The sequence below is a fragment of the Ursus maritimus genome (assembly GCF_017311325.1).
Source record: "Ursus maritimus isolate PB19 chromosome X unlocalized genomic scaffold, ASM1731132v1 scaffold_X1, whole genome shotgun sequence".
Taxonomy (NCBI): domain Eukaryota; kingdom Metazoa; phylum Chordata; class Mammalia; order Carnivora; family Ursidae; genus Ursus; species Ursus maritimus.
This window is the reverse complement of record NW_024423319.1, coordinates 54,923,455-54,948,983: the sequence shown is the minus strand read 5'-3', so window position 1 is coordinate 54,948,983 and position 25,529 is coordinate 54,923,455. Positions and strand designations below refer to the sequence as shown.

The 25,529-nt window shown below is 36.8% G+C and overlaps 1 protein-coding gene across 1 annotated transcript in view; it reads left to right on the top strand.

Annotated features, from left to right (window-relative positions):
- Positions 1-25,529, top strand: part of DACH2 (dachshund family transcription factor 2) — an 835,748-nt gene that overhangs the window by 570,024 nt on the left and 240,195 nt on the right. Inside the window, exon 4 of the mRNA XM_008700629.2 lies at positions 14,076-14,207. Within this exon, the coding sequence (XP_008698851.2) occupies positions 14,076-14,207 (132 nt within the window). The remainder of the gene's footprint in view (positions 1-14,075; positions 14,208-25,529) is intronic.

Below are 25,529 nucleotides of genomic sequence, written 5' to 3'. Positions count from 1 at the left end.
GCTTCATTAGTGTATAGAAATGCAATGGATTTGTTTACATTGATTTTGTATCCTGCAACCTTACTAAATTAATTTATTAGTTCTAGTAGGTTTTTGGTGGAATATTTTGGGTTTTCTATATATAGTATCATGTCATCTGCAAATAGCAGAAGTTTTACTTCTTTGCTGAGTTGGATGCCTTTTATTTCTTCTTGTCTTATTGCTATGGCTAGGACTTCTAGTAGTATGTTGAATAAAAGTCATGATTGTGGACATCCTTGTCTTGCTCCTGACACTAGAGGAAATACTCAGTTTTTCTCCTTTTAGAATGATATTAGCTATGGGTTATTCATATATGGTCTTTTTAATGTTCAGGTACATTCCTTTTAAACCTATTTTGTTGAGGGTTTTTATCGTGAATTGATGTATTTTGTCAAATGTTTTTTCTGGGTCTGTTGAAATGATTATACAATTCTTATCCTTTCTGTTATTGATGCAATGTATTGATTGATTTGCAAATATTGAACCACCCTTGGAACCCAGGAATAAATCCCACTTGATTGTGGTGGATGATTATTTTAATGTATTGTTGAATTTGGTTTGCTATTATTTTACTGAGAATTTTTTGCATCTGTGTTCTTCAGGGATATTGTCCTGTCCTCTTTTTTAGTGAAGTATTTACCTGGTTTGGTATCAGGGTAATGTTGGCCTCATTGAATGTATTTGGAAGTTTTCCTTCTTTTTTTTATTTTTTGGAATAGTTTTAGAAGCATAGGTATTAAGTCTTCTTGAAATGTTTGGTAGAATTTGCCTTTGAATCCATCTGGCCCTGGACTTTTTGTTTGTTGGGACTTTTTGATTATTGATAAAATTTCTTTGCTGGTTATCAGTCTGTTCAAACTTCCTCTTTCTTCCTGTTTCAGTTTGGGTAGTTTATATGTTTCTAGAAATTCATCCATTTCTTCCAGGTTGCCCAATATGTGGGCATATATTTTTTTCATAATATTCTCTTACGATTGTATTTCTTTGGTATTGGTTGTTATTTCTCCATTCTCAGTTGTGATTTTAAGTATTTGAGCTCTCTATCTCAAAAAATCTGGCTGGATATTTATCAATTTTATTGGCTTCTTCATAAAAAGAACTCCTTATTTCATTGATCTCTTCTGGCTTTTTGTTTGTTTGTTTCTGTATCATTTATTTCTGCTGTAATCTTCAATATTTCCTTGCATTCTGCAAGTTTTATGTTTTGATTGTTTTTATTTTCCTAACTCCTTTAGATGCAAGGTTAGGTTGTTCATTTGAGTTTTTTCTTGCTTCTTGAGGTAGGCTTGTGTTGCTATAAACTCCCCTCTTTTTTTAGGTTTTATTTATTTGAGAGTGAACTAGAGTTAGAGAGAGAGAACACTAGCGCGGTGAGGGGCAGAGGGAGAAACAGACTCCCTGCTGAGCAGGCAGCCTGATGCGGGGCTCGATTCTGGGACTCTGGGATCACGACTTAAGCCAAAGGCAGATGCTTAACCAACTGAGCCACCCAGATGCCCCTATAAACTCCCCTCTTATAAACACTTTTGCTGCATCCCTGAGGTTTTGAACCACCATGGCTTCATTTTCATTTGTTTCCATGCACTTTTTTTCTCCTTTGGTTTCCTGGTTGACCCATTCATTGTTTAGTAGCATGTTACTTAACCTCCATATGTTTGTGGTCTTTCCAGATTTTTTCATATGGTTGACTTGTAGTTTCAAAGTGGTGTAGTCAGAAAAGATGTGAGGTATAAACTATTATCTTCTTGAATTTGTCGAGACTGGTTTTGTTGTCAAATATCAACTCTCTTCTGGAGAGAAAGTTTCATGTGCACTTTAAAAGAATGTGTATTCTGCTTTTTTAGGATGGAGTTCTGAATGTATCTATTAATCCTTCTTGCCCAGTGTGCCATTCAAAGCCATTGTTTCCTTGTTGATTTTCTGCTTAGATGATCTGTCCATTGATCTAATTGGAGTGTTAAAGTCCCCTATTATTATCATGATATTATCAATTGGTTTCCTTTGTTTGCTATTTACTGTTTTGTATATATGAGTTCTCCTATGTTGGGTAGAGAAATATTTACAATTGTTATATCTTCTTATTGGATTTCCCCCTGTATTATCATATAGTGTCCTTCTTTGGCTCTTGTTACTATCTTCGTTTTAACATCTATTTTGTATGATGTAAGTATTGCTACTCTGGCTTTCTTTTGTCTTACCTTTGGATGATAGAAATTTCTCCTTCTACTCATTTTCAATCTGCTGGTGTCTTTAGGTCTAAAATGAGTCTTTGTATATGGATTGATCTTTTTTTTAAAATCCATTCTGCGCCCTTTGTCTTTTTATAGCGTTTATTCCATTTGCATTCAAAGTAATTATTAGTAGGTGTGTATTCATTACCATTTTATTACTTGTTTTGTGTTTGTTTCTGAAGATTTTCTCTGATACTTTCTTGTCTTTCTTTCATGTTTTGCTGATTTTTGATATTTGGTTACCATTATGTTTGCATATGTCTTTTTCATATAGCAGTCCATTTTAAGTTCATGGTTGTTTATGTTTGAATGCATTGTTTTCCCTTCTCCTACCCATTTTGTAGGTATATATTATATTTTCTATTTTTCATGTGGTGAGTACCTTGATGGATTTTTCTTACAGAAATATTCATTTTTACTCCTTTTTTCTTTCCCAACTTTATGCTCTCATTTTTTTCTCTCCTTTCCACTCAAAGAGTCCCCTTTAATATTTCTTGCAGAGCTGGCTTAGTGGGTCACAAACTCCTTTAGCTTTTGTTTGTTCTGGAAATTCTTTACCTGTCCTTCTATTCTGAGTGATAACCTTTCTGGATAGAGCATTCGTGGCTGCAATTTTCTCCCTTTGAGCACTTTGAATGTGTCATTCCACTCTCTTCTGGCTGGCCACGTTTCTCTTGAGAAGTCACCAGTTACACTTACGGGTTTTCCATTGTAAGTTAAGGACTACTTTTGTCATGCTGCTTTTAAGATTTTTTTCTTTATCCCTCTATTTGTCAAATTTAACTACAATATATCTTGGTGTTGACCTGATTTTGTTGATTGTGGTGGGAGTTCTTTGTGCCTTCTGGATATGGATGTCTGTTTCCTTCTCTAGATTAGGGAAGTTTTCAGCTATTATTTATTTGAATAAATTTTCTGCCCCTTCTCTCTCTTCTTTTCGGACTCCTATAAAGCTAATGTTGTTACATTTGATGTAGTCACTGAGTTCCATATTTCTGTTCTCATACCATGTAATTCTTTTTTCTCTCTCTTGTTCAGCTTAATTACTTTCCATTACTCTGACTTCTAGATCATTAATTCTTCCTCTGCTTCTTCCATACTATTTATTCCTGCTATTCATTCATCAAGTGCATTTCTATTTTTGTTTATTGAGCTCTTTATCTCTTCTATGCTATTCCTTAACTCTGTGTTAGCGGTCTCACTCATGTCTTCCACCCTTTTGTCAAGTCCAGTAAGTATCCTTATGAACATTTCTTTAAATTCTCCATCAGGCATTTTACTTTTACCTGTTTTCCTTAGATCTCTGTATCTATTTATATGTGTCATGAAAGTCATCTGTGTCTTCTACTCTTTAAGTTATTGACTTCATGAGGAAGAGGTCCTGGATTCTCTTGCAATACAGTGCCCCCTGTTCACCAAAATTTGGCACTTTGGGAGAGTATCATATGGGTGTTGCTTGTGTCTTGTTGTGTCTGAGTCAATTTTCCTTTTAGTGCAATCATCTGCACTGACTCTCTGCTTGTTGTGGGATATGCTCACTCTCTGTGGTGTCAGTGGGAACTATGCTGTATTTTGTGAGTGTGCCCACTGGGGAATTTGGAGCAGGATAGTGGTGTTAGCAAAATTTGTGTTGAGATAAGTCCTATGCCATAACCCCCTAAGTGCTCTGGTGGCTGAAGGCTGAGTCCTGGGGCTGCTGGAAATGGAAGGCTGGGCAGGACATTGGCTTGGTACAGCTGGGCTGGGGACACAATGGTGGTTGGGGGTGTGAGTCTGGGTGTTGAACTTAGGCTGCACAGGCCAGGTGTAGAGCCTTTAAAAAATTTCCCTGAGCCCTGAATTGAGGATAAATGTATCTCTGAAGCCTTTCCTTTCACAGATGAGTCTGTGTTTATACTATGGGTGGTGGAGGGGAAAGTCACCTGCCACCTCTCTCATTTTCTCTCTCTCTTTCTTAAAATTTAGATTCAAATGGCCAAGATATAGTACATCATTAGTTTCAGATATAGTGTTCAATAATTCATCAGTTGCATATAAAACTTAGTGCTCGGGGCGCCTGGGTGGCACAGTCGTTAAGTGTCTGCCTTCAGCTCAGGGCGTGATCTCAGCAGGATCCTCCACTTCTTCCTCTCCCACTCCCCTGCTTGTGTTCCCTCTCTCGCTGGCTGTCTCTCTCTGTCAAATTAATAAATAAAATCTTAAAAAAAAAACAGTGCTCATCACATCACATGCCCTTTTTAGGCCCCATCACTCAGATGACCCATCCACCCACCCATCTCCCCTCCAGCAACCCTCAGTTTGTATCCCAGTGTCAAGAATCTTTCATGGTTTGTCTCCCTCTCCGATTTCTTCCCTTTCAGTTTTTCCTCCCTTCCACTATGATCTTCTGTGCTATTTCTTATATTCCACATATGAGTGAAATGATATAATTGTCTTTCTCTGATTGACTTATTTCACTTAGCATAATGCCCTCCAGTTCCATCCATGTTGATGGAAATGGTAACTATTCATCCTTTCTGATGGCTGATTAATATTCCATTGTATATATGAACCATATCTTCTTTATCCATTCATCTGTTGAAGGACATCTCCGCTTCTTCCACAGTTTGGTTATTTGGACACTACTGCTATGAACATTGGGGTGCATACGTCCCTTCTTTTCACTACATCTGTATGTTTGGGGTAAATACCAAGTAGCGCAATTGCTGGGTCATAGGGTGGCTGTATTTTTAACATCTTGAGGAACCTCCATACTGTATAAGAGGTTCCCCTTTCTCCACATCCCTACCAAAATTTGTTGTTCCCTGTATTGTTAATTATACCATTCTGACTGGTGTGAGGTGGTATCTCATTGTGGTTTTACTTTGTATTTCACTGATGACACGTGATGTTGAACATTTTTTCATGTGTCTGTTGCCCACTTCTATATCTTCTTTGGAGAAATGTCTGTTCACATCTTCTGCCTATTTCTTGACTGGATTATTTATTTTTTAAGGTGTTGAGTTTGATAAGTTCCTTATAGATCTTGGATACCAGCTTTTTATCTGATCCATCATTTGCAATTATCTTCTCCCATTCAGTAGGTTGCCTTTTAGTTTTGTTGACTGTTTCCTTTGCTGTGCAAAAGCTTTTTATCTTGAAGCCCCAATTGTTCATTTTTGCTTTTGTTTCCCTTGCCTGTAGAGACATGTCTTGCAAGAAGTTGCTTCAGCCAAGGCCAAAAAGGTTGCTGTCTGTGTTCTTTTCTAGAATTTTGATGAATTCCTGTCTCACATTTAGGTCTTTCATCCATTTTGAGTTTATCTTTGTGTATTGTCTTTTTTTCCATTGGATATTCTTCCCTGCTTTGTCAAAGATTAGTTGACCATAAAGTTGAGGGTCCATTTCTGGAGTCTCTATTCTGTTCCATTGATCTTTGTGTCTGTTTTTGTGCCTGTACCATGCTGTCTTGATGATTACAGCTTTGTGATATAGCTTGAAGTCAGGCATTGTGATGCCCCCAGCTTTGGTTTTCTTTTTCAACATACCTCTTGCTATTCAGGGTCTTTTCTGGTTCCATACAAATTTCAGGATTGTTTGTTATAGCTCTGTGAAATATGTCAATGGTATTTTGATAGGGATTGATTGAATGTACAGATTGCTCTGGGTAGCCTAGACATTTTAAGAATATTTATTCTTCTAATCCATGAGCATTGAAGGTTTTCCCAACTTCTTGTGTCTTCCTCAATTTCTTTCATAAGTGTTCTGTAGTTTTTAGAATACAGATTCCTTCCATCTTTAGTTAGGTTTACTCCTAAGTGTCTTATGGTTTTTGGTGCAATTGTAAATGGGATCGCCTCCTTAATTTCTTCAGTCACATTGTTTGTGTATGCAACTGATTTCTGTGCATTGATTTTGTATCCTGCTACGTTGCTGAATTGCTCTATGAGTTCTAGCAATTGGGGGGTGGAGTTTTTTGGGTTTTCCATATAAAGTATTATGTCATCTGTGAAGAGTGAAATTTTGACTTGTTTGCCAATTTGAATGCTTTTTATTTCTTTTTGTTATGTGATTGCTGAGGCTAGGACTTCCAATACTATTTTGAACAACAGTGGTGAGAGTGGGCATCTCTGTCGTGTTCCTGACATTAAGGGAAATGCTCTCAGTTTTTCACTATTGAGAATTATATTCACTGTGGGCTCTTCGTAGATGGCTTTTATGATATTGAGGTATGTTCCCTCTATCCCTATATCTTTGGTAAGTTTTTTTTGTCAAGAAAGAGTTTAAATCAAGAAAAGATGCTGTATTTTGTCAACTGCTTTCTCTGTATCAATTGAGAGGATCATATGGTTTTTGTGTTTTCTTTTATTAATTTGATGTATCATGTTGATTGATTTGCAAATGTTGAATCACCTTGCACCCCAGGAATAAATTCCACTTGGTCCTGGTGAAAAATCCTTTTAATGTACAGTGGGGTCCTATTGGGTAATATCTTGGTGAGTACTTTGGCATCCATGTTCATCAGAGATGTTATTCTGTAATTCTGCTTTTTGATGGGGTCTTTTGTCTGGTTATGGGATCAAGATAATGCTGGCCTCATAGAACAAGTTTGGAAGTTTTCCTTCCATTTCTATTTTTTGAAATAGCTTCAGTAGAATAGGTATAATTTCTTCTTTAAATATTTGGTAGAATTCCCCTGGGAAGCCATCCAGCCCTGAACTCTTGTTTGCTGGGAGATTTTTGATTATTGCTTCAATACTCTTGCTGGTTATGGGTCTGTTCAGGTTTTCTGTTTCTTCCTGTTTCAGTTTTGGTGTTTTATAAGTTTCCGGGAAGGCATCCATTTCTTCAGATTGCCTAATTTGTTGGCATATAGTTGCTCATAATATGTTCTTAAAGTTGTCTATTTTCTTGGTGTTGTTCATGATCTCTCCTGTTTTATTCATGATTTATTAATTTAGGTCCTTTCTCTTTTCTTTTGAATGAGTTTGGCTAGAGGTTTATCAATGTTTTTTAGTTTTTTCAGAGAACCAGCTTCTGGTTTTATTTATCTGTTCTACTGTTCTTCTGGCTTCTACTTCATTGATTTTTGCTCTAATCTTTATTATTTGTCTTCTGCTTGGTTTAGGCTTTATTTGTTGTTCTTTCTCCAACTCCTTTAGATATAAGGTTAGCTTGTGTTTGAGATCTTTCTAATTTTTTGAGAGAGGCTTGTATTGCAATGTACTTCCCCCTTAGGACCACTTTTACTGAATCCCAAAGGTTTTGATCAGATGTGTTTTCATTCTCATTAATTTCCATGATTTTTTTAAAAATTATTTTTTAATTTCCTGGTTGACCCATTTATTCTTCAGTAGGATGCTTTTAAACCTCCAGGCATTTGAGTTCCTTCCAAATTTCCTCTTGTGTTGGAGTTCAAGATTCAAAGCACTGTGGTCTGAAAATAGGCAGGGAAAATCCCAGTCTTTTGCTATCAGTTGAGACATGATTTGTGACCCACTATGTGATCTATTTTGGAGAAATTTCCATGATTTTGAGAAGAATGAGTATTCTGTTCTTTTAGGTTGGAATGTTCTGTATATACCTGTGAAGTTCATCTGGTCCATTGTGTCATTCAAAGCCCTCGTTTCTTTGTTGATCTTCTAGTTAGATTATCTGTCCATTGTTGTGAGGGGGTTGTTGAAGTCCCCTACTATTAATGTATTATTATCAATGTGTTTCTTTACTTTGGTTATTAATTGGTTTATAAAATTTTTTGCTCCCATGTTGGGAGCATAAATATTTACTATAGTTAGATCTTCTTGTTGGATAAATACTTCAAGTATGATATACTTACTATAGCCTTTGGTTTAATATCTAATTTGTCTGATATGAGGATTGCAACCTCAGCTTTCTTTTGAGATGCATTAGCATGGTAAATTGTTCTCCATCCCCTCACTTTCAATCTGGAGGTGTCTTTAGGTCTAAGATGAGTCTCTTGTAGGCAGCCTATGGATGGGTTCTGCTTTTTCATCCAGTCTGCTAACCTGTGTGTTTTGATGGGAGCATTTGGCCCATTTACATTCAGAGTAACTATTGAAAGACATGAATTTAGTGCCACTGTATTGCCTGTAAAGTCCCTGTTTCTGTAGATTCTCTCTCTCTCTCTCTTTTTCCTGGTCTATGTTACTCTTGGGTTCTCTCTTTGCTTACAGAATCCCCTTTACTATATCTTGTGGGACTCATTTAGTGATCACAAATTCTTTTAGTTTCTGTTTTTTCTGGAAGTTTTTTTAATCACTCCCTTCCATTCTGAATGACAGCCTTGCTGGATAAAATATTCTTGGCTGCATGTTCTTCTTGTTTAGTACCCTGAATACAACATGCCAGCCCTTTCTGGCCTGCCAGGTTTCTGTGGATAGGTACGATATCAGTCTGATGTCGGTAGGTAAGAAGCCTCTTGTTTTGAGCTTCTCTCGGGATTCTTTTTCTCTAAAATTTGTAAGCTTCGCTATTATATGTTGGGGTGTTGTATTTTTATTCATTTTGGAAGGGGTCCTCTCTGCTTCTTGGACATGACTGCTTGTTTCCTTTTCCAGATTAAGGAAGTTCTCAGCTGTGATTTGCTCAAATGTACCTTCTTGCCCTCTCTTTCTTCACCCTCAGGCACCCCAATAATTCTGACACTGGTATGTTTCATGGCATCATTAATTTCTCAAAGCTTTTTGTTCATGGGCTATTAGCTCTTTTTCTCTCTTTGCCTCAACTTCTTTCCTTTCCATCAGCCTTTCTTCTAGATCACTTACTCTCTCTTCTGCCTCATCCACCCTAGTTGTTAGAACATCCAATTTAGACTACATCTCCGTTATAACATTTTTATATTTGGTCTGATTAGATCTCATTTCTGCACTATGAGAGTCTCTAGTGTCTTTTATGCTTTTTTCAAGGCCAGCTAGTAATTTTGTAATTGTCATCCTGTTTTCCATCTCTGACATCTTACTTGTATCTATATCAATTAGATCTGTGGCAGAGAACATTACCTCTGGTTATTTCTTTTGTTGTGAATTCCTCCTTCTAATCATTTTGCCCAGAGAAGAATGGGTGAATGAGCAGAATCAAAATTATCAACAATGACCCAAGCAAAATACACTCTAGACATATCTGAAGACATCAATAACCAAAACAGAAAAACAAGCAAAAACAAAACAAAAGAAAAAAGAAAAAAAGGTAGGGGAGAGAATATAATCTCACAGGGTGGAAAAAGCAGGGTGATCCACTTGTTCCTGAGTGAATTTTGGTCTCTGTGTTAGAAAGTAAAACACACACACACACACACACACACATATATATATAAAACTAAAATTGAATAGAGTGAGAAAAGGCAAAAAATGAGGCATATATCTATAAAATGTGGAGGTAAAAAATAAAAGTTAAAAAGAAACTTAAAAGGGCTTCTGGGTGGCTCAGTTTTTAAGTGTCTGCCTTCAGCTTAGGTCATGATCCCAGGGTCCTGGGAGCCCACTTCTTTGTCTCCCTCTGCCTCCTGCTCTCCCCGCTGTGCTCTCTTTCTGTCAAATAAATAAATAAAATCTTAAAAAAGAATTTAAAAGCGACCTAAAAATAAATAGTTGATAAAATAAGAAACTAGTTGAAAAGGGAAAAAAGAAAAAAAATGGAAAATTTTAGACTGAAAGATAAATGAATCATGAGAAAAATCCTCAAGTTCTATATACTATTTTCCCCTAGTGCTGGAGTTTTACAGTCTTGTGGGATCCATAAACTTGTGCACCTGTTCTTCTGGGTGAGGGGTGCTGTGTTGCTTCTCAGGTGTCTTTGCTTGGGCAGAGTTGTACCACCCCTTGCCAGGAGGCTGAGTTCAGTGTATGCTGTTCCTCTGTAAGGCTTTTTTTCCTTGAAGGCTTTCTGTGCCTCTTTAGAGGATAAAAATAAAAATGGCCATGCCCTGATCTCTAGCCTTAGAGCCAGAAGATTGTTGTTCCCCCTTCAGTAAATACTCTGCAAAAAGCAGTCTTAACTTTTGTTTTTGCTAAACTCTGCAGACTCCTGCAGTGTGCGCCCAGAGTGAACCTCCCAGGGGAAGTCTGAGGATCCCGAGTTACTGCCCTTTGTAGGGCCCTGGTATTGAGAGCTGTCACGGGATGGTGCACATACCTGCTCCACCATTCCCAGGGGATGGTGGAGGGTCCCTGAGTTCCAGTCTACTTCTCGGTGCCCAGGCAGACAGTGGTCACTCAACTGGGTCTGGCTCATGGTTTATGGTGACTGAGCTGAGAGCCCTTACCACCACCACCCCCCCACCAGCTCACAGACAGTAACCAGTTTCCCTGCTCTACTGCTTGCACACTTTACTGGCTCAGGCATCCCTGTTAGTTCTGTAACCCCTGGGATGCTGACACCACACTGACCCACCTAGAATTCTGCCCTTTTGATCCCCTAAGCCCCTTTAGACAGGGATGTCTCTCCCTGGAGCAGGTTTCTAAGATTTCCGATTTTGCCCATTGGGACTATATCACTTTCTAGTAGCTGGCTTATGGAGGTTCCCTCCCCTCTCTGCTTATCTCCTGATATCTCCCCTCAGATTCACTTCTCCACCCCTCCTACCTTGCAAAAAGCAGTTGATTTTATACTTGTAGAGCTCCAGATATTTTTTTTCTTACATCTCAGGCTGAATTCATGGGTGTTCAGAATGGTTTTAGTTACCTAGCTAAATTAAAGGGACTGGATGAAATGAGGTCCCCTTCTCTTCCTCTAGCTTACTTCCTCCCCAGCTTTCTCATTTTCAGTCCTCCAATATGCTACAAAATCAGTATGAACAGATCTGTCTCCTGTTTCCCCCCAGCATTTTGTAAACTGTGATTTTCATGTTGTCTTTCCACAAAGGCTACTGTCTCTTTATGGGTGGCAATCCAGCTATCACTCACCCTTCTGGCTCCTCTAGTGCTGAGGCACTGACTTTTTAAAGCTCCAGGTTCCAAGTCCCACTTGTTTTACAAACTCACAGAATTCAGTCCTTCTAGTTTTTACTGCTAAATATTATGAGGATTAGTCTTCCCCATAGCAACTCTCTGGTGCAAGGGCCTATTTCTCTACCCTTTCTGTGTGTAGCTTATTTCCTTTTGTGGGCAGTCTCTCTCCATCTTTCTAACCTTCTTAACCTTCCAGATGCAGCATCTTTTCTATATTTAATTGTGGAGGGTTTTTTTTTCTGCCAGTCTCTGGATTGCTCTCCTATTTATTGACGTGGATATGGATATCTACTTGTAAATGTGGGATGGGGTGAGCTCAAGGTCCTCCTACTCTGCTGTCTTTCCGCACTCCTCTCTCCTCATTAACTATCATTTGAACTAGTTCAGTATTTTAACAAATACATCCAGATCCCATCACAAAACCTAGATTTTGTTTCATATCTTCCTCTAAATACCTGACCTATGACAGCTTGCTGTGAGACTATTTCCTCATTTTCAAAAGGAAGAGATTGAACTAGGTAGCTCCTAAATATCTTTGTAGTGCTATCATCTTTTGATTCTTTACTACCTTAATATTACTTTCTGAATTTGCTCACTGATTTTTTTTCTTCAATGATATCATACAGATAGCATCTGGTTGAAAAATGCATAGATATTGGAACTTTCTGCTTTTTCTATGAATTAAAAATATGAGGGGACTCTTGCTTACTAATTGGCTTAGTGTCATTGTATGAGACCCTTTTTATCTGGAATACCCTGTCTATAAGATATTATGCTGACTTTTTTTTTCACAGAGTATAAATCCATATATTATTGTAAAAATCCACTACTACACTTTCAGTAATTAAACAAGTACTAGTTCAGTAATTATCATAGCGAGGATCCTGTTCTGGATTGCTGGTCAGAGTAGATGATGTAAATTGTTGAAACTTTTCCTGATACATATTTTGTTATGAGGCACTTGTTCCTGGCAGTCCTAATCAGGGCCCTTTGATTGTTTTAAATCACGGCCATCTTATTTTCTGCCTAGAGTTACTGTTTGATGTTGGACAGGTCACTGGGGGACTGGAATTCTGTAAAGCTAAATGTAGCAAGAAAATTTCTGGGATCATCTATATTATATAATGTACAAATGTATATCAATTCTGAGGCTAAAGCAATTTCTTTCAAATTCTTTTTTTTTTTTTGCCACGATTCATAGATAAGATAATGTAGTGAAAAGTTTACTTCATTTGGTGTTTTCCATGCATTGTAAAGAACACAGAGTGGCAAAATAGAACCTTAATGATTCTCCCATACACAGGTACATATGTTAGACTATGCTTCTCCTTACACGTTTCATAAGGAATTCACCCTACCCCTTAGAATCAGATTCTTCTAATAATGGCACTTAAATTTTCTGTTCGCCACAACCAATATATGCCTTATTTTCCTTGATTTGCTTTTGCATGGGAGATTAGATTTCACTGAATTCTAAAATGCTGTGTTTTAAATCTGCCAGGTCCCCCCCCTTTTTTGCCCATGACACCCATGCACCAATAGATGGCTATGAATTTAGACAGTTAATAAAAATAATTAAGTTGAATTTACTAGACATTTGGAGGGCATTGTTGGAATATAGCTTGTTCTATTTTTAGTACCCATTTCTTTATGTATCTTTATGGTACTGCCTGATATAGACTTCTTAAGAGAAATAATTTCAAACTTAAGCACTCACATTTTTTTCTTTGAGTTTTTTATTTCTACCTCTTTGTACCATTATACAGAGTTTTAAAAAAATAATTGCTTTATATATTTTTAAAATATATTATTTAAATTCAATTTAGTTATCATATAATGTACTGTTGGTTTCAGAGGTAGAGTTTAGTGATTCATCAGTTGCATATAACATCCAGTGCTCATTACATCAAGTGCCCTCCTTAATGTCCATCACCCAATTACCCCACCTCCCCATCCCCTTCCCTTCAACAACCCTCAGTTTGTTTCTTATAGTTAAGAGTCTCTTACAGTTTGCCTCTCTCTCTGTTTTTAACTTAATTTATTTTTCCTTCCCTTCCCTTATGTTCATCAGTTTTGTTTCTTAAATTCCACATGTGAGTGAAATTATATGGTATTTGTCTTTCTCTGACTTATTTCACTTAGCATAATACCCTTTAGTTCTACCTACATTGTTGCAAATGACAAGCTCTCATTCTTTTTGTTAGCTGAGCAATATTCTAATACATATATATATATATATACATATATATACATATATATAATCACATCTTCTTTATCCATTCATCTGTTGATGGACATCTGGACTCTTTCTATATTTTGGTTATTGTGGATATTGCTGCTATAAACATTGGAGTACATTACCTTTTATTAATACAAAAGAATGTAATTATTCTATGGGAGCTGGCATATTTTCAGAGGTTACATGCCATGTTTTCATTTATTTGGTACCTTAATGTACAAGCATGAGAAAAGTAAAAGGTACAATGACAATCTGAAATCATTTTCTCCCTCCTCTCTCCCCTTCTCTTCCAAGGTAATTCTCACAGAGAAGACAGCTCACCCTTTAGCAGAATTCCCAACAATAGATTCACTAGAAAGTAATTCTTTCAAGTATTTCACAGTACTTCCTCTGACAATGTTATTTTAGATGGAATTTATTATTCATTTGATGATTTTGTAGATTTTTAAACTGTCCACTGTAAGATGAAGTAAAAAACAGAAGTTGAAGATTACTTTGTTAAAGAATATTATTCATAAATTAGACATGAGTTTTCTTTTGGCTTGTGCTATGCAGCATAGGTATGTTAAAGAAATGTATCCAGCTTTCAATTACATTAAGAAATTGTCCCCATTTTAAAAAGGATGGTTCTGGTTCTAGGTATAACGGCTGCAGCAATGGCTGAGGCAATGAAGCTGCAGAAGATGAAGCTTATGGCAATGAACACTCTTCAGGGAAATGGAAACCAAAATGGGACAGAATCAGAGCCTGACGATCTTAATTCTAATACTGGTGAGTGTCTTCAGTACTACAAGGCAGGTGACTCTTACTAATGTATTCTGAGATTGGAGAGAGGAAGGATGAGGTGGAGAGGAGAGAATAATTAATATACTTTGATTTTGAGCAGTTATTGAAGAAGGATGCTTAACCTTACCTCTAACTAGTACAGTGAAACTAGAAAACCATTACACGTCAGAATTACATTTCAGGAAATAGTCAGTTATCTTCATTATTTTCTAGTGGAATTACTAATTTTTATACTGTTAGTTATTTGACCTACTGCCTGTGAAATGCTGCCCCCTTCGGTTTTGCCCCAGACTTCTTACTTCAACTTTCTCTCAACAACTTACCATTGAGAGGCAGTTCTGAAAATCTACTTTGGTTCATCTGCAGTCATTTTAGGTGGCCTACCACCCCCTTAGCTAAGTAAGGGTTCTGGCATACTCAGGTCATTGGCAGGGGCTAACGAAAAGAAGTAGAACAAAGAGAAAGCAAAGAAAAAAGAAAGACAGAAGAAAGGAAGAGAACAGAAAGATGCCTGTGGAGTGGAATATCCCTTCCCTTCTTGCTACTTGTCTTTTCTCCTTTACTCTGTGATAATTTTACTTTGGTTTTGCTCATAGGACCACCCCTCAGATCTCTTTTGGAAGTAACTTGGATTATAGACATCAACATACACTAATGGATGCATAAATAAATAAATAAATAAATAAGGTTTCATTTTATTGGGAAATAAGAATGGGTAACCAAAGATAGTCTTAGGAGCCGTAGGTTTCTGATCTAATTCTGCAACTAAATTTAATATAATGTGATAAGCAGATTGGTACCAGTCTAATCTCTCCTCTTTTAGGCTCCTAGAAGTTCAAGCATGGTGGGACCTTATTTTAGAGGAAAAAAGGGGGTAATTAAAGAGGGAAACAACTGACTCAGATCAGTATAATAAAATATGCTGACTTTGATAGAGTGTAGCTCTTCTTATCTAAAATCGAAATGTTCACAGTGAATTATAGAGTGAGAGTTGGGCTTCAACCAGTGCTCACAGCAAGAAATCAATGGAAAAATGCATTCTTTTATTGAATTTGTGGCAACTGTAAGCAACACATAGATAATGCTAAAATTAATATTAAGCAAAGAATAATAACAATAAGAAGTTACCAGTTATTATGTACTAAATATCTCCCATGTTTGTTCTTCAGTTCCAAACATTTTTTACTTAGATATAATTGACATATAATAGTATGTAAGTTTAAAGTGTACAATGTGTTGATTTGTTACACTTATCCATTGTAACTTATCCATATGTATCCACCACAGTGTTAACTAACACCACCATCACATCACATTATCATTTTTTTTGTGGTGAAAACCTGTAAGATCTATTCTCTTAGCAACTTTCAAGTTACATTATTGTTAAATATAATCTCAATGTTGTGAAGAATTTATTCATCTATCTCTTGTGTTAACCAATTTAATTCTTACCAAATTTCCAGAAAAAAATGTGTTTTCAATACTCCATTTTGCAGATCAGGAAACAGAAGCACAATGTGGTTCAGCTTTGCTCATAGTACCAAAGCTAGTAAGTGGCAGAGGTATATCTCAATCCCATGTCTGGTTAAGTCCAAAGTCTGTTTTATTCACATTCTTCCTCCTTTTTAATGCTGTTTTGTAGCAGAAATTTTATTTTATCAAGACTTTTAAATAAAAGTTGTTTTTATGATAAGGATACACTGATAAACTGATGATCAGTTTCCTAGTCCTAACACCTCTTACTTCATATTGGATTTCAAATCTTGTAGTGTCTTAGAAGTGACCATCATTTGACAGGAAACCTCTTGTATATAAAAATATTTTTGTACCAATAAAAATTAATGGGAGTTGAAGCAGTAATTTCTGTCATGTTTTTCTTAGGTATAACAGTTTATGGAAAAAAAACTGTACAAAATTTATAAGTTGTTACTTTGTAACAAGACAATAAAGACATTTTGAGACATGTACTGGTGACCTAATTTCTAACTTAGTAAGTAGTTAATTTTTCTAAATATAATCTGTTTTAACTCCATCTATCCATCATTGTGATAAAATAAAGTATTAGGTTTCCATTTGTGTATAATGTTATACTTGGTGTTACAGAAATGAAATTACAGTAGTCACTGTGTTTGACCTTGAAGATTGCGATCTATCCTTATCTTGATGTAATGAAGGTAAGCAGATATAAAAAATAATTATAATGATGATGATAATAATAATACATATTTATATGAAGCCCCTGATATTTTCAAAGTCTATAAATGAGCACCGCTGCCATGCATGTATATGCACACCAAATTTGTGTTATCCCTTCAGCCATAACTTCCCCTCATGCTGTATTGGAAAACAATTAGACCTTGGCAGTCTTTGCCACTGAGGACTCCAGCAGCTCTCACTGTCACCACAGACAACCACAGATTTGTCTGTCAAAGAACCTCACACTCTTTGCCAATGATGATCTCAGTTGATGGCATTTCACAAAGTAAACACTGCTCTGCTCTCCCCATTCCCAAATCTGGAGCTTCCATTTCACTTCCTTAGATCCAGAGCTGCCACACTCCACCCAGCCAATGTCTTTGAACCCACCTGCTTGAGAAGTTCTTTCCCTATTGAAGTGAGTCGATAAAGACTGAAAGAGGTGCCTTCTGACTCAAATGTGCAGACATCAATGAAAAGTCATATAGAACATGAACAATCAATAAAACACCACTCAAGAGGAACAAAATATTTTTTTTACTAAATTGACCCTAAAGAAATGGAGATCTGTGGTGAAATGCCTGACAAAGAATTCAAATAATAATTATATAATAATTGTTTTAAGAAAGCTGAATGAATTATAAGAGAACACAATTAAGTAACTCAAGGAAATCAGGAAAACAAGACATGAACAAAATAAGGAGTTCAACAAAGAGATAGAAGTCAATAAGAGAATCTGGCATAAATTCTGGTGTTGAAGAATACAATGATAGAAACAGAAAATACAGTAAAAACTTCAATATCAGACATGATCAATCAGAAGGAAGAAACTGTGAACTTGAAGATAGGTCATTTGAAATTTTTCAGTCAGAGGAGAAACAGGGAAAAAATGAAATAGAGGAAAGTAAGCCTCCAGGATTTACAGAATATCAGGATATATTGATTCTCTTGCACTGATATATGTGTTACGGGAGTTCCAGGGGGAGAAAAGAGAGAGAAGGGGGAAAACAGACTTATTTAAAGAAATAATTACTGAAAAACTTTCAAATCTAGGGAGGGAAATTGACATCCAGGTTAATGAAGTTCAAAAATCCTTAAATATGATCAGTCCAAAGAAGACTACACTGAGATACATTATAATCAAATTGTCAGAGATCAAGGACAGAGAGAGAATTTGAAAGAATCAAGGGAAAAATCAATTTCTTACATATGAAGAAACCACAATACGACTATAAGTGGTTTTCTCAGCAGAAAATTTGCAGGCCAGAAGAGAGTGTGATGTTATATTTAAAGTACTAAATGAAATAAACTTCACAACAAAAATATAATAACTGGAAAATATAGAACAAGAAATAAATTTTTCCCCAAATAAAAACTGAAGGAGTTCATCACTGTTAGAATTCCCTTACAAGACATGCTTGAGGGCATTCTCAAAATAAAATGAAAACACAATAAAAACAGCAGTGTTAAATCATAGGAATGTGTAAATATCATTGGTAAAGGTAAATGTATAGATAATGTAACACCGTAATGGTGCATAAATAATTTTAACTCTAATATAAAAATTAAAAGATAAAAATTTGTTGACGAATACACAATATAAAAAGAAGCAAATTCTGACTACAAAAACACAAAGGGTGTGTGGGAAAGTAAAAGTGGGAGAGTTTTTGTATGCAATAAAAGTTAAATTGTTCAACAATTCATTAGTTGAACACTACATCAAAAACTAATGATGTACTATATGCTGGCTAACTGAACATAGTAAAAAAAAGAAGTTAAATTGTTATCTACTTAAAATAAAAATAAAAGTTGTATTGAAATGCAAGGCGGTTGAGTAGTTGCTCTCACTAGAGAGCTCTGTAAGTAATGTGAGGGACCAATCAACCCAGGTAGTGAGAGACCAACTCAAGGAGGAAGGGACCAACTGAGTCTTTGTCCAGCACTCAGCATCTATGATTTGTTTTTACTCACTTTTTCTTATGGGTAGAATTGTGTCCCTTAAAAAGATGTATTGAAATCCTAACCCCCAGCACTTCAGAATGTGAACTTGTTTAGAAATAGCATCATTGCAGGGGCCCCTGGGTGGTTCAGTCAGTTAAGGATCTGCCTTCAGCTCAGGTCATGATCAGAGGGGCCTGCATCAGACTCCCTGCTCACTGGGGAGTCTGCTTCTCACTAAAAATAAATAAATAAATAAATAAATAAATAAATAAATAAATAAATAAATAACAAAATAAAAAATTTAAGTACATATTGTATGCAAGCCCAAGTTAAACAGAAAGTATAAAAAGCTATAGTAGATCTACAAAAGATAAAGAGAAAAGAATCAAAGCAAATCACTATCATAACAACTCGACAAATAACGAAGAAAGGCAACAATAGAAGAAGAGAAAGAGAAAACAAGTTTAAACCAAAATGTATTAACAAAATAGCAAGAGTAAGTCATTACCTATTAATTATTTAAATGTAAATGGATTAAACTAACCAATTAATGAATCAAGAGGCTTAAAGGATAAAAAAATAAGATTTAGTCAAGTGGGAATTTATTCTAGGGATGAAAGTGTGGTTCAATATAAACAAATCAACCAATGTGATACATCACATTAACAGAATAAAGGATAAAAACCATATGACCATTTCAATAGATGCACAAAAAGCATTTGACAAAGTACAATATCCATTCATGTTACAAACCCTCAACAAAATAGGTTTAGAGGGAACATACCTCAACATAATAAAGGCCATATATGAAAACCCACAGCTAACACTTTACTCAATGGTGAAAAACAGCTGTTCCTCTAAGATCAGGAACAAGACAAGGATGCCCACTCTCCATTTTTATTCAGTATAGTACTAGAAGTCCTAGCCACAGCAATCAAATGAGAAAAGAAATAAAAGGTATCCAAATTGGTAAGAAATAAATAAAACTTTCACTATTTGCAGATGACACAATGCCATATATAGAAAACCCTAAAAATTCCACTTAAAAAAAAACTACATAAGAAGTAGGAAGATCAGTAGGAGAAGAAGGAGAAGAATAAAGGGGGGGGTAAACAGAAGGGGAAATGAACCATGAGAGACTATGGACTCTGGGAAACAAACTGAGGGCTTCAGAGAGGAGAGGGTGTGGGAATGGGATAGGCTGGTGATGGGTATTAAGGAGGGCACGTATTGCATGGTGCACTGGGTGTTATACGCAAGTAATGAATCATGGAGCTTTACATCGAAAACTAGGGATGTACTATATGGTGACTAACATAATATAATAAAAAAAACTACTAGAACTTATAAATGAATTCAGTAAAGTTGCAGTACACAATAATAAACAGAATTCTGTTGTATTTCTATGCATTAATAATGAAGTAGTAAAAAGATAAATTAAGAAATAATCCCATATAAAATTGTACCAAAATAATAAAATATCTGGTTAAACTTAACCTCTTTAGGTGAAAGATCTGTACTCCAAAAACTAGAAAACATTAATGAAAGATACTGAAGATGATACAAGCAAATGGAAAGATGTTCCATGCTCATGGATGGCAAGAACCAACACTGTTAAAATGTCCATACTACTCAAGGCCATCTACACATTGAGTGCAAACTCTATCAAAATGCCAACAGCATTTTTGACAGAAGTAGAACATATAGACTTCTGGGGAAGATGGTGGAGCAGGAGGACCCTAAGCTTACCTTGTCCCATGAACACAACTAGATAATGCTCAGATCAGTGTAAATAACCCAGAGAACAACATGAAGACTGACAGAACAAACCCTACAACCAAATGGAGAAAAGAGGCCACATCAAAGAGGGTAGGAAGGGTGGAGACACAGTGGGGAGCTAAATGAACTTGTGGGCCATTTCTGGGAAGGAGCCATGGGTTCAGAGAAGGGAGATAAACAGACCCTCACATCAGGGAACTCACATAGTGAGGAAAATCCCCATAGCATTGGCTCTAAGACCCAGAGGGTCTGAATTTCATGAGTTCTTACAGCAGCAGGAATTAAAGCCTGGAATGTTAAAAATCAGCAGACTCGGCTCTGGGAGAGCCAGAGGAAACTGAATTCCTACCTCTAAATAGCACAAAACCTGCTTGTGAGATACAGCATAGAAGTGGCAATCTGAAAAACACCTAGAATATATGGAAGAGTTATTTACTAATAACAGAGCATGGTCCCAGAGTGACAGTTTTCATTGGGAGACTCCTCCAGGAACAAAGGAGTTGGCAGTCTCCATTTCCCTCCCCGAACCCCCAGCATATACACACAGCCACCTGTGTGAACTAGCACAGCATAAGCATTCACATTATAACTTAGTTACAGTTCACCCCCCCACACACACACACCCGGGCCTGCTTCAGTACCAGTGCTATGGGCCCCATCCCCCAGAAGACCCATGAAAAGTTTGCCAACACTACTCCCAACTGCATGCTTTGTGGGGCCTCAGTCCCTTGGCAATGGCCAGTCACCATCTGCTGATGATGCAACAACTTATTAAAATTATGGGTCCCACTCATGCACTTTGTGAATTAGACACCAGCTAACCTGTGTCTTGATAGTGGTGGCATGTTCCCTGTGGAACAGGACTGGTGCACAAAACTTGCAGGCATTATGCAGCCCATCCACACTCAATTTGCAGAGCATCTCCCCACTGTCCCAGGCTCGGCAGCAGCTGTGCATCCTCAATGGAAGATGACAGGTGCAGAAAATATGTGGACACAGTGTGCCCTGCCTGAGTGGCCCCAGCTGGCCCCAGTGTACATACATAGCAGCTGTGAGTCCCCTGTGGAAGAGGACCAGTGAACAAAACTAGCTGGCACAGTGAGCTCCATCTGTGTGCACTTTGCAGAGCAGACCAGGTTGGCCCTGGTAACCACAGCAAAGACATATCCTCTCTGGCAAAGACTAGCACCACCGTATTAAAATTGTAGATCCCAGCCACTAATTTCAAGAGCAGAAGATATAGCTCACTTTTCCTAACACAGAAAAACTGACACAGAGAGATAGACAAAATGAGGAGACAGAGGAATATTTCCCAAATGAAAGAACAGGACAAAACCACAGCAAGATCCCTAAGTGAAATAAAGAAAAGTAATATGCCCAATAGAGAATTTAAAGTAATGATCATAAGAGGGTGGAAGGGAGAAGATGGTGGAGGAGTAGGAGGAACACAATAAGATAACTACAAAATCATTCTAAATACCCCAGAAATTAACCTGAAGACTGACAGAATAAACTCCACATCTAAAGGGAGAGAGGAAGACACATTGAAGAAGGCAGGAAGTGCGAGACATGGTTTAGGGAGGAAACAGATAGCCGGTGCTGAGGAGGGGTGGGAGCCAGGGTCACAGAGAAGGGTGAGAGAGAGAGGAGCACACAGGGGAACACAGAAGGACAACAATTTCTTAAAGATTTTCCTAAAGCCATTGGCTGGGAAAACAAGATGGGCTGATTTTTGTGAGTTCTTGCAACCAGCAGGGCTTAAAGAGTGGAGTTTTAAAGGTCAGAGGACATGACTGGGATAGAGCCCTGAGGGAACTGCCCTACACCTGGAGAGAAAAAAAACAATCTGGGGCAGAAGCCATGGGAACAGTTATCTGAAGTATGTCTGGGGCATATACTGGGGAGACTATTTCCTCTGTTGGAGTGCATCCCTGAGAGGAAGCATTCCAGAAGTCTCTCTGGGAACAAAGGAGCTGGCCAGTATCATTTTCCTTCCCCGCCCCTCAGCATAAAGCAGGAGCCACCTGACAAAAACAATGTAGCTCCCTCAATGGCTGCTTAACTTGCTTAAATCAAGTACCACACCCCTGTGCTCTGGTTGGACTGCCTTTCTCGGTCAAGACTGCTTCATTCCCAGTGCAGTGGGTCCTGTCACCAAAAGTACAGCAGAAACCCATGCCTACACTGCATCTCCTGACCAGAGAGTTCTACAGGACTTCAGTTCTAGTGAGAGTAGTATCAGTTCTCATTCCACAAGCAGACAAGAGTGCACTTAATTAAAACTCTCCACATTCTAGCCAAGGACCAAACACTGCCTACCACAGTCAATGAGAAACTCTGCAAACAATGGATCTGAAGGATAGAGCAGCCAAAACACAATAGCAGTGCGTATGCAACACATAGCAAAGACAATCCCTAAAACACCAGGCCCTGGAAACTATATGATCTCTTTTTCATAAACATAGTTCTCTCACAAAAAAGAAACATAATGGGCTTTTTTAACACACAGAAGAAGACAGAAACCAAGATGGAGAAATTCCACACAAACGAAACAAGAGATCTAAATGAAACAGATGTAAGTAACGTGACTGACAGAGAATTTAAAGCAAGAATCATAAGGATACTCACTGGGACTGAGAAAAGAATGAAGACTTCAGGGAAGTCCTTACCACAGAGATAAAAGTGTTAAAAATAAATATTCAGAAATGATAAATGTGATAACTGAGTTTGGAAACAGGCTTGATGCAAAGGACACAATGCTGGTAGAAGCAGAAGAGTAAATAATGATATAGAAGATAAAATAATGGAGGATAATAAAGCTGAACAATAGAGAGAAAGAAGAGGTATGGAACACAAGAATAGCCTTAGGGAACTCAGTGACTTCATCAAACATAACAAAATTCATATTGCAAGAGTCCCCGATAAAGAAGAGAAAGACAAGGAACACAAAATGTATTTTAGGAAATAATAGCTGAAAACTTCCTAATCTGGGGAAGGAAACAGATATCCAAATCCAGGAGGCACAGAGAACTCCCAACAAAATCAACAAAAGCAGACCCACAACAAAACATATGGTAATTAAATTTGCAAAATATACTGATAAAGAAAAAAATCTAAAAAACAGCAAGGCCAAGAAGTCCTTAACTTACAAGGGAAGACACATAAGGCTAGCTGGAGATTTCTCAACAGAAACTTGGCAAGCCAGATGGGAGTGGCATAATATATTCAAAGCGCTGAATAAGAAAAATCTGCAGCCAAGAATGCTCTATTCAGCAAGGCTATCATTTATAATAAAAGGAGAGATCAAGAGTTTCCTAGACGCACAAAAAACTGAAGGAGTTCATAACCAGTAAATGAGCCCTGCAGGAAATATTAAAGGGACTCTCTGAGTGGAAAGGAGAGACCCAAAGTGACAAAGATAAGAAAGGAATAAGAAAATCTCTAGAAACAAATGACAAAATACGTAATAAAATGACACTAAATACATATCTATCAATCCTTACTTTGAATGTTGGGGCCCCTGGATGGCTCAGTTGTTTAAGTGTCCAACTCTTGATTTTGGCTCAGGTCATGATCTAAGGGTCATGAGATTGAGCCCCAAGTTGGCCTCTGTGCTGAGTGTGGAGCCTGCTTAAGATTCTCTCTCTCCATCTCCCTTTGCCCCTCCCCAATTCACAGTCTCTCTATTAAAAAATATAATTACTTTGAATGTTAATGAAATTAATGTTCCAATCAAAGGACATAAGGTATCAGAATGGATAAAAAAAATAAACCAAGAACCATCTATATGCTGCTTAGAAAAGACTCACTTTAGACCTAAAGACACTTGCAGATAGAAAGTAAAATAATGGAGAAACAATTATCATGAAAATGGATGTCAAAAGAAAGCTTCAGCAGCCATATTTATATCAGAGAAACTAGACTTTAAACCAAAGACTGTAAAAAGAGACAAAGAAGGATATTATATTATAATAAAGGGGACTATCCAACAAGAAGATTTAACAATTATAAATGTTTATGTACCCAACATGGGAGCAGCCAAATATATAAATTAATAACAAATATAAAGGAATTAATTGATTATAATACAATAACAGTAAGAAACTTAACACTACACTTACTTCAATAGACAGATCACCTAAAGAGAAAATCAACATGGAAACAATGGCTTTGAATTCAGAACATTCCATTCCAAAGTAGCAGAATACACATTCTTTTTGAGTGCACAGGGGACACTCTCCGGAATATAGCACATACTAGGTCACAAATCAGGCCACAAAAAGTACAAAAAGATTGAAATCATACCATGCATATTTTTTGTTCACAAAGATATGTAACATGAGGTCAACCACAAGAAAAACTGGAAAGACCACAAATACGTGTAGGTTAAACAACATGCTATTAAACAATGAATGTGTCAACCAGGAAATGAGAGATGAAATTTAAAAAAAACACAGAGAAACAAATGAAAATGCAGACACAATGGTCCAAAACATTTGGGATGCAGCAAAAGTGGTCAAAAGAGGGACATATACAGCAATACAGGCATATGTTAAAAAGCAAGAAAATCTCAAAAACCCTACCTTGCACCTAAAGGAGCTAGAAAAAGAAAAACAAGTGAAGCCTAAAGCCATCAGAAGGAAGAAATAATAAAAATTAGAGCACAAATAAATCCTCTAGAAACAAACAAACAAAAAACAATAAAAAAAGATTAATGAAAGGAGGAGCTAGTTGCTTGCAAAAATTAAAAAAAAAAAAGATAAATTCCTAGCCAGACTTGTGGAAAAGAATAGAGAAAGGACCCAAAAATAAAATCACAAATGGGAGAGACGAAATAACAACAAATAACCCAAAATAACAATTATAAGAGAATATTATGAAAAACTATATGCCAACAAGTTGGACAATCTGGAAGAAACAGAGAAATTCCTAGAAACATATACAGTACCAAAACTGAAACAGGAAGAAATAGAAAACTTGAACAGACCATAACCAGCAAAGAAATTGAATCAGTAATCAAAAACTCCCTAAAAAACAAAAGTCCAGGGCCAGATGGCTTCCAGGGTTAATTCTACCAAACATTTAAGGAAGACTTAATACCTATTCTTCTCAAACTGTTCCCCCATCCAAAAAAAAAGAAAGAAAGAAAGAAAGAAAGAAAGAAAGAAAGAAAGAAAGAAAGAAAGAAAAAAGAAAAGAAACTAAAAACAGGAAAGAAAGGAAACTTCCAAATTCCTTCTATGAAACTAGCATTATTGTGATACAGTATCAGATAAAGACTCCACTAAAAAAAAAAAAAGAAAGAAAGAAAAAGAATGACAGGCCAATATCCCTGATGAACATAGATGCAAAAATTCTCCATAAGATACTAGTAAACTGAATCCCATATTA